This window comes from Mauremys reevesii, linkage group 7 (assembly GCF_016161935.1).
Source record: "Mauremys reevesii isolate NIE-2019 linkage group 7, ASM1616193v1, whole genome shotgun sequence".
Taxonomy (NCBI): Eukaryota; Metazoa; Chordata; order Testudines; family Geoemydidae; genus Mauremys; species Mauremys reevesii.
This window is the reverse complement of record NC_052629.1, coordinates 29,772,842-29,786,279: the sequence shown is the minus strand read 5'-3', so window position 1 is coordinate 29,786,279 and position 13,438 is coordinate 29,772,842. Positions and strand designations below refer to the sequence as shown.

General features: G+C 41.8%; 1 protein-coding gene across 14 annotated transcripts in view; it reads right to left on the bottom strand.

Moving 5' to 3' along the window:
- The window catches only part of BLNK (B cell linker), a 153,569-nt gene that overhangs the window by 36,334 nt on the left and 103,797 nt on the right, over positions 1-13,438 (bottom strand). For 12 of the 14 annotated variants that reach the window (XM_039482979.1, XM_039482965.1, XM_039482968.1 and 9 more), the window contains 2 exons: positions 6,956-7,021; positions 781-837 (listed from right to left, as the gene is read on the bottom strand). In XM_039482979.1, the coding sequence (XP_039338913.1) occupies positions 781-837; positions 6,956-7,021 (123 nt within the window). The remainder of the gene's footprint in view (positions 1-780; positions 838-6,955; positions 7,022-13,438) is intronic. The other 2 variants (XM_039482967.1, XM_039482977.1) reach the window with 1 other exon arrangement.

The window sequence follows — 13,438 nt, the reverse complement described above, 5'->3', positions numbered from 1 at the left end:
GTTCCCTGATTGGGTGAGTGCATCTGACTGAATACCCAGATGTGCAAATGTTAAGATTTGGTTTCTGCAAATGATTTCTTCCACAGTTCGTGCTAGTGAAACTCTGCTGCTCATATAGTTGTAAAAAGTGAACATACATGTATGCATGGTGCAGGCATGGCCAAAATACATTCATTACCAAGCTCAAGAAAATATCCATGGAACATTTTTCACAGAGTTTGCCCAGCTCTCTTGATTAGTGGTGTCAGAAAAAAGTATAGGTAGTTCTTCCTTGCTGAATGGTTACTAGTGCCTGACAACATGAGTATAACTTATCCTGCAGGCAGTATGTTATTAAGCATTGTTAACAGCATTATTCCCGTATCTCATCCAGGTTAGCACAGGCATGTTAAAAAGAAGAAACCAGGGCCACTGCCAGGGGAAATGGCTGATGCTTTGTCTCAGGTCTAGGTTTGATGGAGAGGGTGGCCCCAAATTCAGCAGGCTGCTCCATGCTGGATTTGTGCTGCGGTGCACAAGGACACCAGAGACAAAGGAAAAGGGTGGAGAGGAAGCCAATAGGGACTCTTCTGAGGGAGAGGGATGTGTGGCCTGGCCCATACTGTAAGTGTTCGGACAATAAATTGAGAAGGCTTGCTTCAGTGTTTTGACTGACACTGTAAATCCTGGCTGTGGCCCTGGCAGAATATGTAAATATGTTATAACAAAAGCATGTGAAGCACAGAAGAGCTCTGTATCTGAGCCATCTATCATGCCTTGTGTGGTTCTGAAATAGCATACCGATCCCAAGTATTTTTCCCAGTTTTGCAAATTAAGGCCACTTGTTCATTTTGGAACCTAAATAGCAATAGAAAAGAAATTATGTTTCCGTCACAGAAATGAAACAATTTATGGCCACATCTGTATTTGTTAGTCTCTTCAAATATGTTAGTTATTCTAAAATTCAAACACAAACCCACAGAAAAGTTACTGCACCGTATTAATATTATTTAGTGAGTGTCAACACTGTAGAATCCTGGTCCCATTGACGTCAGTGGGAATTTTGCCATTGACTGGAATGGGGTCATGATTTCACCCACTATTTTTGCAATATGCAAACACAAATGACATGATCCCTGTTCCTGGGAGCTTACTGTCTAGTTACCGTACATTTATCAGGGGCGACTCTAGGATTTGCACCGCCCCAAGCAGGGCAGCGCGCCGCGGGGGGCGCTCTGGCGGTTGCCGGTCCCGCGGCTCCGGTGGACCTACTGCAGACGTGCCTGCGGAGGGTCTGCTGGTCCCGCGGCTCCAGTGAACCTCCCACAGGCATGCCTGTGGATGCTCCACCGGAGCCGCAGGACCAGCGGACCCTCCGCAGGCACGTCTGCGGGAGGTCCACCGGAGCCGCCTGCCGCCCTCCCGCGGGACGCCGCCCCAAGCGTGCGCTTGGCGTGCTGGGGTCTGGAGCCGGCCCTGCATTTATAATATTTGTATATTTGTACATTTATAATACTTTTATTCTTTAGGGCTTCTTTTTGTACGCAATGCCAATGGGCATGATCCTGCTCCTGTTGAAGTTAATAGCAAAACTCCAAATGGCTTCAGTAGAAGAGGATCAAGTCCTGTTGTTCAAGGGAGAGATTATAGTTGTTCTTTAGCAGATCTTTCATCTGCAAAATAGGCAATTACATCAGAAGTGATTCCAAAAGAAATCACAGTGGTAAACAATGTCACCCACTTTGAAAGTGCCCTAAATATACTCAGTTCCGTATTTAAGTTACATTTGATAAAGTTGTGAGTTAATCCTTCTGGAAAAGTCCTATAGACCTGAATAGGGATTTACAGAAATTACTCAACTCTGAAATATACAGGCTGAAATCCTGACCTCCCTAAAGTCTCCCATTCACTTCAGTGGGGCCAGGCTTTCACCCATAAGTTTCTTAGAGAATGATTTTTTCTTTTTGTGGAGGTTTGTGAAACATCCTACAGAATTCCATAGCTGAGATATAATTTTCAATTCTATAAGACTCATCCAAAAGAAAAATAAATCCAAACAGGTTTTTGAGAATGTTTACAGCTGTTTAAAAAATAACATGTCACATCTTTCTGCATCATTAGTTTCACTAAATAATCAGCTGGTATTAGAGGCATTTCATTTAATATAAGACCAGCACTGCTTTAGCAGCTTTGCACACCATACACTAGATAGCACCTAGCAGGCAGTTAAGTGAATGAATGACTTCAATTTAAAAAAGTACCATGGTCTGACTCTTCCTCTCTGCAATGTGCTAAGCAGTCTGAGGCTGATGCAGCAAAGCCCTTTGGCATGTCCTGAACGTTAAGCATAGGAATACTCCCACTGAAATCAGAGGTACTACTCAGTTACTTGATGTTGAAGGGTGCTTTGCGGACAGGGTGTAAGTGTAAGTGCTTTGCAGACAGGGTGTTTAATGAACTGCAGGACTGAGCCTTGTCCTGACACTGTGTTCCTAGAATATTTGTTTTTAGAGAGTCCACCACTTGTGCTAGAGACTGGCACTTTCTCCTCTATACCCTGCATTTCAGCCCACCTCTCCCAGCTTTTAAGAAACAGCTGAAAAAAATTTGTTTTCAAAAATGTTCTTTAATTTTACTATTGTTGGGCCTTTCATACAGGATGTGTCCCTTTCTTCTGGTCCATTTTTGCTTACAGTGTGATTTTTTTTATTATATTGCTTTCTTTAGTTGATGTTATATTTTTACTGTATTTATTGTTGTGCAGTGCCCTGGGTGCACTACATAAATCCAACTATTATTAAAAAAATAAATTAATTGAACCGGTCAAAACTTTGTCAAAACTCTGAACTAGTGCTGTTAAAGTGATTGATAACAAACTGATCCCAAATTGGAATCTCATGATAGAGTGGAATGTTTCGTTGCTGCTTTGGAAGTGTCTGGTGATAAAGAAACTCTTTAAAATATTTAAGAAGCTGCCCATGAGTGTTATGAATGTACTTAGTATGGTTTTACATATTTTCTTTGCACAAAACAGTGGTACTGTAATGTTTATGGCTACATGATATAATACTGTTGACTTTAATGGACTGTCCCATTTATTAACAAAAGGCCTTGAGCATCAATAATAAGAAATCTGAAACACATTACATTGGTACATAAATGGAAACACAAGTTTCCTATTGGTTCAGCTAAGATACATATATGATTATACTGTTTCTGTTTTGTTACCTCTTTCTCCATGTGCTTCAGTTTGTTTCCCTGACTAGTTTGCAATATTATATACTCAATGCATAGTGTGTAAGATACCACAGTTCCAGTTGCCATCTGCAGGATTGTATGAAAACAGAAGGCACACTAAGTGCTACAGAGTTATGGAGCAGAAGAGATCTGAAGTCTATGGGTGTTTTGCTTGTGTAAGGCATGCAGGATCTCAGGTGTTGTGTCATCTCAGTAGCTGACCATGTGGGCATGGTCATCTCAAGGAATGGACAGATTCTGGTCATCTCAAGGAATGGACAGATTCTGGTTATTGGCAGCCTCTTTATTTCACTTACTGCTGCTGGCTTTGTCAATGAAGTGTCACTGATGTCCCCAGGAAATTTTGGAAAATATTTTTTTATGTAGAGACAGTTCATCAGATACTTCATCTAAGGCTTGATCTGCAATGTGCTGAGTGTCCTGAGCTCCCACACCCTGCCTCAGCAAACTACTTAAGCATTAAGGGTGAAATCTTGACTCTGTTGAAGTCAATGGGAATTTTGCTATTGAATCTCATGGGGCCAGGATTTACCCAATAGTATGCTGAATCAGGGCCAATTGAATACAATGGGAGTTGAGGGCACTCAAACCCTGTGGCATAAAGCCCATAACTTCTGTTTTTTATTTCCCTGTTTTGAAATATGAAGGACATGGACATGGAAACAAGCTCTCTTTTGCTTACAAATCCTGCTATACCCATTACTTGTTCTATAATTGAATTTATAATCCTCTCTGAAATCATGATCTCCACAGGACCTAAAGCTCCCAGCCTATAACCAGTTATGCACATGATTAAAGGTAAACATGGGCATGTTAGCAAGATATGGGGCCAAATTTTTGGTTTCACAGGAAGATTGTGACATAGGTTGGGGAATAAACAAGAAGAGCAGACAAGCTTTTAAGAAACAAATAATCTGGTCCCTGATTCTCTTCTCTGTAGTTACTTATATTCATACAACAGGACTTACACACACACACACACACACACACACACAAGGAACAATCAAATATATTCTGATTTCTTCTCAACAAATAATTTTAAGTAGCCTAGAATATGAGCTCTCTGAGGCTGGAACTGTTCATTTGTTTACTTATCTATAAAGCACCTATCCCAATGGTACCCCAATTGTGACTGGGGTCAGTAGACACTGTTGTAATACAAATTAATAATAAACAGAATGTATTACAGGAGCACACAGTCAGTCTTTAAGGCTTGCAATATAAATGTTCTATGAATAATATATGGGATGAATTCAGACCTGGTGTAAGCATGTGCACTTATACTGACATCAGTGAAGTTGGATCCCACTTATACTTGACCTGCATTTGAGCCAACATATTTTTCATTTCTCATTGTAAAGACAGGTGTCCACAGAAAACATATGCTGCATCAAACAAATTCAGTTTTTGGCCTATCATGTATCCATATCTTTGAAGCCTTGTCTTTCCACAAAATCTTGACATTCTAGAAGACTTGTGTCACCTTTATGCAGAGAAAGCAGCCACAGTCCACAAAAAGAATCAATCATAGGGTTGGAAGGGACTGCACGGATATAGTCTAAAAACATAATGAGACATTAACTCATTTCCACCAGGTCCTGTCTCTGAACCTTGGAATCGTCTATTCCTACTATTATTACAACTCCTGCCATTTAATCATCTAATGATAATTGGTGTTTTTCTTGAGGCCCTAGCTCCATGTGAATATGAGAATCTCAGCTTTAAAAAAACCCAGTAAGTTTCTAGCCCTGAGGGTTTCAGAGAAAAGCATGAAAATGTGACCCCAGTGCATCTCAAAGGCAAATAAAAAGGCAATTTAAAAAAATATTATTTTAAAGCAATCACATGATTGTTGGAAGCTAGACCTGTGATTTTGAATACTTGTATCTGGCAATACTTCCCTACTCCCTGAGGAAGCTGCTTATTTCATAGTTTCCTGGTTACTATTGAGCTCTATGCTGGGTTCACCATTTAACAGAATCCTTCTGCAGCCTGCTCTTCTGGTAACTGGTTCTTTAAATCTGGGAGCATTGGGCAGCTGCAGCCCTAGAATGGCCATTTTGTATCTGACTGATGCAGGCTGCACCTCCAACCCCTTCAGCTTGTAAGTACATTTAGATTTTATTCTTTCCCCCTTCTTCTTAAAGAGGGGGCACATCATCAAAGCCATACATCTCCAGGTGAAAGCAGCCATGGTAAAATGATTTGTCTCTGTAAATTATAACTCTGAGATCCTTCTCTCGTTTTTGTTATGTGCTTTCATCTTTGAGACATTTGCTGCTGATGCACTGTGATGATGTTAAGTCTAACTGCTCTAAAGCTGTTACTGTGATATTTTTCTTTATGAAAGCTAGGGCTTTGATTCTGCTCCATGAGGGCAGCCTCCTCATTATATCAAGGTCCAGAGCGCTGCAGTTTGTACATACACCATGTTAAACCCCCTGCAAAGGCAAAGTATGTTTGAGTTACTGAAGGCTCTACCTAACTGACAAAAGAAGTGCCAGTCAAAGGTAAGAGATGTTTAGCCCTTCACTTGTGCTGTTGTGCCCATGTGTAGGCAATGAATAGGTATAGATCCTATGTAACATCTGAATATGAGATTTTCTGCAAGCTGCAGCAATACTTAATCACAACAGGGTGAGTGAAGGAAAAAGTGTTATTGTTAGCTTTGAATTTCCCTGCTTTGTTCTCATGTATATCACCAGGTCACAGTGAGAGAGAGCTCTATCACACAACTGAGTCCATTTCCCCCACAAAGGGAAGACACTCCCTACTTAGCAGATACTAAAATAATACTTTCCAATCTCAAATTTATCCATCATGATTGCTGTTACTTAAGCACAGTGTTCTGTGTGCTTCTATTTAGTTTCCATTGTGTATGAGAGCTGCATCGATAGACTATATTGAGTTATTCTGTGTGGTGTTGTCCTATCATTGCAAATGCTTCCTGAAAACCTGGTAAATAACATTTTTTTAAAGTTCATTAATATATCTTGTGCACATCTTTCTTACACCTAAGTAAATGATCCATGGATTATCAATGAGAATGTCACATATATATGTTAATCCCATGTGAAAGATATGTTGTATTAAAAATTAGTGTGCATGCTTAATAGCTATTGTGCTAAAAGATGAGTCTGACTTTGGAAATAAAGGATGTCTTATTCATATAACCACGCATGAAGAAACACCGGGCTTTATCTACACGTACATTGTGATTATTTAATGATAATCATTCTGCAATTTACTGCTGGACTAAGAATTTGAGGTTAGGGTTTTAGTGTTATGGGTTTCTTTTAAAACTTATTATGTATGGAATGTTCAGGATTGAGTTTTGAATATTATGGCTGATTAGTTGCATGAAGGTAGGAGTTCAAATTAAAATTAAATTGTAGGGGGTAGCCTGAACAGAGGCCTAAAGAGAAAGGGGACACACAAACATGCCAGGGAGAATCAACCTCAATAAATACATTATATGTAGATATTGTTCAAACTGATCCGTCAGCAGATTACACTCTAGAATAATTTTGGGCTTGATTCTGCAGCCGCTTCCACTGATATTAATGACAATCCTGCATGTGGAGCAGCTCTGGAATAAAGCTGTTATTAGTATATGTCTATCCAGAAACACACACTCCTACCCTCAAAGTAGTCATACAAAATGCTAGATATTCTGAGCTTTAAACAAGGTACAATTATATCAACATCTATAACTTACTTTTTGAATTTGCTCATTATTCCAGTTTCATTTTTCTTGATATCATGTACCATCTTTTGAAGCTGCCTGTAAGATATTGGACAAAACATCATGAAAATCGTATAGTGTGGCTGATAAGGCTATTTTTTTAAAAGTATTACAATTATTTTCCTTTCAGTGTAATTGACACATCAAAAAGAGTTTGTTCGCTATTAAGTATTTCACTTGCTACAATCACTTTACATATGCAATATTTTTCCACCTTTCAACAGAACCCTTTGGCAAGCTCTACATTTGGGGAAAGAAAGATTATCCTTCTAGAGCAGAGGTGGGCAATCTATGGCCCATGGGCCACATCCAGCCTGGACCCCAAGCTCCTGGCCCGGGAGGCTACCCCCAGCCTCTCTCCTGCTGTTCCCCCTCCCCTGCAACCTCAGCTCACTTGCTCCGCCACTGGCACAATGCTCTGGGCGGTGGGGCTGTGAGCTTCTGGGGCAGTGCAGCTGCAGAGCCTGGCCTGACCCAGTGCTCCAGGGAGCGCAGTAAGGGGGCAGGGAGCAGGAGGGGTTGGATAGAGGGTAGGGGAGTTTGGGGTGGTGGTCAGGGGGTGGAGGTGTGGACAGGGGTTGGGGTGGTCGGGGGAGGAACAGGGGTTGTATGGGGGCAGGGGTCCTGGGGGCAGTCAGGAAGGAGGGGATGGATGCGGCAGCAGGGGCAGTCCGCGGTAGGGGTTCTGGGGGCAGTCAGGGGACAGGGAGAAGGTGTGGTTAGATGGTGCAGGAGTCTGGAGGGGGCATCAGGAATGAGAGGAGGGGTTGGATGGGGCGGTGGGGGTCCAGGGGCGGTCAGGGGACAGGGAGCGGGGGTGTGTGGATGAGGCAGGGGTCCCAGAGGGGCCATCAGGGAACAGGGAGGGGTGGATGGGGCAGGAGTCCCAGATGGGGCAGATAGGAGGTGGGGGCCAGGCCACGACCCCCTCCCCTAACTGGCCCTCCATACAATTTATGAAACCCGATGTGGCCCTCAGGCCAAAAAGTTTGCCCGCCCCTGTTCTAGAGCCCAAAGTTTGTTGAAGTTTAAACAGCATTCTAAGTCCAAGCAAATGGCTGAAGCAGCAAAGCAATCAAGATGCATCACTACCTAGATTAAAGTGAGAAACTTGAATCTGTTCTGCAATGTTTTTCAGAAAATGGATCGACAGTTTTCTATATGTGTGGTGGGAATTCTCTCTGGTTTCTAATCTATATGAATCATCTAGATCAGTGCTTCTCAATCTCCTCCATACCACGCTCCCTATGTTACAATAGAAAAACAATTTTCTTCCAACGCTGCCTCCTATCTCATCTAACAGTCCCCTAGTGTAGTCATGACTAGAGCTGGGCAAATAATTGATTTTTTTTTTCTGTTTGCAAGCAGTTTGTCCTCCCCGCCCCATTATTTTTATGTGACCCAAATTGAATCAGAAAATTCCTGACAAATGTAGGCAAATAAAAAAAGTCCAGTTCAGATGGAGGAGTAGGTGGGGGATCTCCCTTATTTAGCCTAGTGGTTAGGGCACTCATTCAGGATGTGGGATGACCAGTTTCAATTCCCCCTTTTGTCTGATATGGAGCAGGAATCTGAACTTGGGTCTTCCACCTCCAAATAGAGTACCCAAACCTCAGGGCTAGAGAGTATTCTAAGCCAGGTCTCTCTTCTTTTGAAGCTGTTCCATTTTGTATAAAATATTTGAATAGTCCTTGGAGCAGGGACTTTAACTGGGTGACCCCCCACCCAAAAGAGTGTGATAACCACCAGGCTACAGAGCCATTTTCACTCTCTCTCTCTGCTGCTTCATCAGGCAGAGGGGGGATCTGGACCTGAATCCCCCACATGCTGGTTGAATGTCCAACTACGAGCTAAAAGATATAAATTGCCAAAGCTATTTGTGAAATTCATGTCAAATGTTTCAGATTGACCTAAACTGCATTCTTGGAGAATAAAAGATTTGTTCCAAAATCTTCGCTCTACTCTAGTCATGACTGTTAGGCTGAGAGCCCATGATCTTCTAGACCAGGGGTAGGCAACCTATGGCGCCAGGGCTGCCCGGGGGGAGGGGGGGCAAGAGGGGCAATTTGCCCCAGGCCCCGGGACCCACAGGGGCCCCCACAAGAGTTTTTTGGGGGTCCTGGAGTGGGGTCCTTCACTCACTCCGGGGGCCCCGGAAAACTCTCATGGGGCCCGGGCCCCCGGAACGTCTTCCGCTCCAGGTCATCGTTGGCAATTCGGGGGTGGGGGGTCCTTCCGCTCTGGGACCCGCCGCCGAAGTGCCCCGAAGACCCGTGGCGGGGGGTCCTTCTGGCACTTCGGCGGCAATTCAGTGGCGGGGGGTCCTTCTGCCCTGGGACCTGCTGCCAAAGTGCTGGGTCTTTGGCAGCGAGGGGCTCCTGCTGCCGAAGACCCCAGGCCCCCTGAATCCTCTGGGCAGCCCTGTATGGCAAGCATGCCAAAGGCGGCACGCGAGCTCATTTTCAGAGGCACTCACACTGGCCGGATCCTGGCCACCGGTCCAGGGGACTCTCCATTTTAATTTAATTTTAAATGAAGTTTTTTAAACATTTAAAAAACCTTTCTTACTTTACATACAATAGTTTAGTTATAAATTATAGACTTATAGAAAGAGACCTTCTAAAAACCTTAAAACATATTACTGGCATGCAAAACCTTAAATTAGAGTGAATAAATGAAAACTCGGCACACCACTTCTGAAAGGTTGCTGACCCCTGTTCTAGACTATGGTTACATGATCTGATATTTAGGGCTAAAGCCAATTTATCTGAATGTCAGTTAGTGCCATTGGCTTCAGGAGATACTCCAATGACATAAAGTAACCTCTTTGTAAACATATATATTTTATAAGGAAGAATGAGTTAAAATTTTAATAGGGAGAGCACAGCCTAATACAAACTTCTACAGAGACACCATTTTATTTAGTTTTCTTTGTTTTCTCCTCAGAATACTCTCAGAGAAAAATTGCACTATACTAGATAAAATCTTCAGATCAAATCATGACTAACAGGAAGAATAAATGTGATTTTAAAAAATGGTCTTTTTGAAAGCCTGGCTACAATCATTAGAAGTTATCTCATTCCATATTTTATTTTCACTTTGTTATATTTCCAAAGGAGGAGAAGTCCATTAGGAAGTTCTTGGAGGGTTTGCCTACATAGACCAGTAAAATCCTCAAGTTACAACTGTATGTTTTTAGAATCTTAATAATCTGAAAGTCTTAATGCACAGAAATATTGAACCGGCAGAGTGATAGGTGAGACTTGCCAAAACAAAACGTAACTTCCAGCTTATCCTCAGTACTGTTGGGTGTCTCTTTAAACTAATTAAAATCATTTTCAAAGGAAATTGGAATTATTTGAGAATCAATAAAACCAAATTGGAAAATAACGTAATTTGCCTAGCAGGTGTGTAATTACGTATGTGTGGGCCTTAAATCAATGGCTCAGGCCCTGAGTTTATGTGTGTAATTAGCATGTGCATTGTGTAGTGATTAGAGCACAGGACTTAGATTTATTGAGTTTTCTTTCAAGCTCTGCTATTGATTAGAAGTGATTTTCTCAAATGAGTGACAGCTAATTTTTCGGTGCTTTCATTTCCTTATCTGTGAAATGAGAATACTCCTACTTATGGTACTTGTTTAACAGGCGTGTTCAGAGGCTTAATTGAATAATATTGTTTAAGCACTTTGGGATTCTTGGGTGGAAAGCACTATAAAAGAGCAAGTTTTATTTGTATATTAACAAGGCTCTCTTGATAACTCAACAGAGACATGCATCCGACGAAGTGGGTATTCACCCATGAAAGCTCATGCTCCAATACGTCTGTTAGTCTATACGGTGCCACAGGACTCTTTGCTGCTTAAACAGAGACCCTAAACTTCTTTCCACATGTCAATAGGAACTGTTAGGTGTTCAGCACTTTGGAAATTAAGCTATGTGTTTAGGATTTTAAATATGGCCGTAGGTGGCTAATGTAGGCATAAATTCCACCGTGCTTCTGAGACAAGATAGTGATTTAGATGGGCTTGAGGTCTGATCCAGCATGGCAATTCCTATGTTCCTAAATCTTTGCCTTAATTTATATTCTTACTTCTGTTTAGAACCTAATCCATACTGGCTTTTTGGGTTTTCATTTGAACAGGAAATCCGTGGAATAACCCTCCTGCCATCTAATCACATTTAAAACATAATAATATAAATTATAGGTGTTAAAACAGCAACCCATCAGAGAAACTAGTAATGGATGAACCTCAAAAGTTTGGATTCTTATCTGAATAAATCAGTGCATTTGGATTTACAAAAGTAGGCTCCATATCTCACAAGAACAGACTCTTTTGTGAGGCTTTAATAAATTCAGCTTCTGGTCAGGGTTGAAACACCATAAATAGCCATTTTTTTAGAGTTTTGGCATTTCTGCTTCCAGTGCCAGCTGGAATCTGTCAGCCCAGATCCTCAAAGGTATTTAGGTGCCTTGCTCTCATTGAAATTAGTGGGAGTTAGATACCTAAATATTTTTGAGGAATCTGGGCTGATGTGTCTGTAAATGAAAAGTGATAGGGAATAAGAATAATCAGAAGAGAATTAAATGGCTTAGTTAGTGTGCAACAGGAGCTTGTGTTGTATCCAAACAGGCTTGCCAGCCCTTAATCAGAATTGCGGTTGGGCATCAGGTATTTTTGTTCCCAACATTTATTGTTCTTTAGAGATGGGCCCAAATCCCAGATGAAAACATCCCAAACCTTGTTGCTGAATTCTAGATCCGAACATTGCACATGGATCCACTTGTGAATCTTGGTGATGGTAAAACTATGGCTTTATTTTGAAAAGCTGTTTACTTTTTATACGAAACACTTCCTTTGACTATGAACAAAATTACTTAAAGTATCAGCTCCTAGGTGTGGTTGCTTTTTATGTGATAATTGTTGTGAAAGCAGCAGAGAGTCCTGTGGCACTTTATAGACTAACAGACGTATTGGAGCATGAGCTTTCGTGGGTGAATACCCACTTCGTCGGATGCATCCGACAAAGTGGGTATTCACCCATGAAAGCTCATGCTCCAATACATCTGTTAGTCTATAAGGTGCCACAGGACTCTTTGCTGCTTTTACAGATCCAGACTAACACGGCTACCCCTCTGATACTTCTTGTTGTGAAGTGACTAAAGTTGATCACTCTGATATTGTATTTGTACTGATTGATACTGAAATGAGCATTTTTTGCTATTTATTTCCTGCTCAATTAAAGAACCAAAGGGGAATTTAATTAATTACAAATTATAGTAGAAATAAGTGGATTACATTTATTTTAGAAGATAACTGAATGTGATGCCACTAGTGAAATCTGTTATTCTTGCTATACAGATGAACTTTAGTCAGTGAAACAGTGCCCTAAAATTATTTTTTTTTAATTTAAGAATTTCATATAATTGGTTTTCACAGAATTCACACATGGTTTCTCTTCATTCTCATGTCAGTTTGAAGCCATGGTTTTCATTCTCTAAGTACTATTTTATTAGTGTTAAGTTTTTCTGAGGTATAGTTTTCAAGGGTGTTCAGTTCTTAGCAATGTTTGCGTTTCTGTTAACTGAAGTTCTCATACAATGCACATCACCACAGTAGCTGAGCACATTCGCTCTACCTGATTGGTTAATGCACTTACAAAGGGAGGTTATGAAAATGCTCTGTTTGCTTTAGGTACATAACTTCAGGCTCCTGTTTCACAGAGCTGGGCGAATTTTTTTGGGCAAAACATATTGCAACAAAAAATTGGAGATTTGGTGACCACTAAAATATTTCATGAATTTTAATAGGTTTCATTGACTTGTTTGTGACCTTTCTTTGCCTCCTCCCCCTGACTCCCGCTCAGGCCCTGGCCCCACTCCAGCCCTTCACCCAAGGCCCCACACCACCTCTTCCTGCCCGCCCCATCCCTGCCCCTCTTCTTTCCTGCCTCTTTCTTTCTGCCCCCTGCCCTGAGTGCGCCACATCCCTGCTCCACTCCTGCCCAGCACTTCCTGCTTGCTGCTGAACAGCTGTTCCACAGTGTGCAGCAGGCACTGGAAGGGAGGGGGAGGAGTTTATCAGCAGGGCTGGCGGTCCTGGAGATGACTCATGGACCCCCTGGAGTACCCTCACGGACCCCCAGGGTCTGCAGACCCCAGTTTGAGAACCGCTGCCCTAGTCCCTTATTAATCACACTCACTGATTGCTTTCTTTGAGAATACTGCATGTGTGTTTTAATACCTACTTTGTACATCAGGATAGCTAACATTACACGGGACTGTGATCACAGTCATGTCAACTATACGTTGCATGGCAATTAGCTAAAGTTTCATTAAAAGGCTAGACTTGGAGCTATGGTCTAAAGAATTCTGAATAAGGCAGAGGATGAGACCAGCTAGTGATGGTGAAATCAAGTTGAGTAATAGGTTTGCTGCACTGGTGAATGAGGAGGA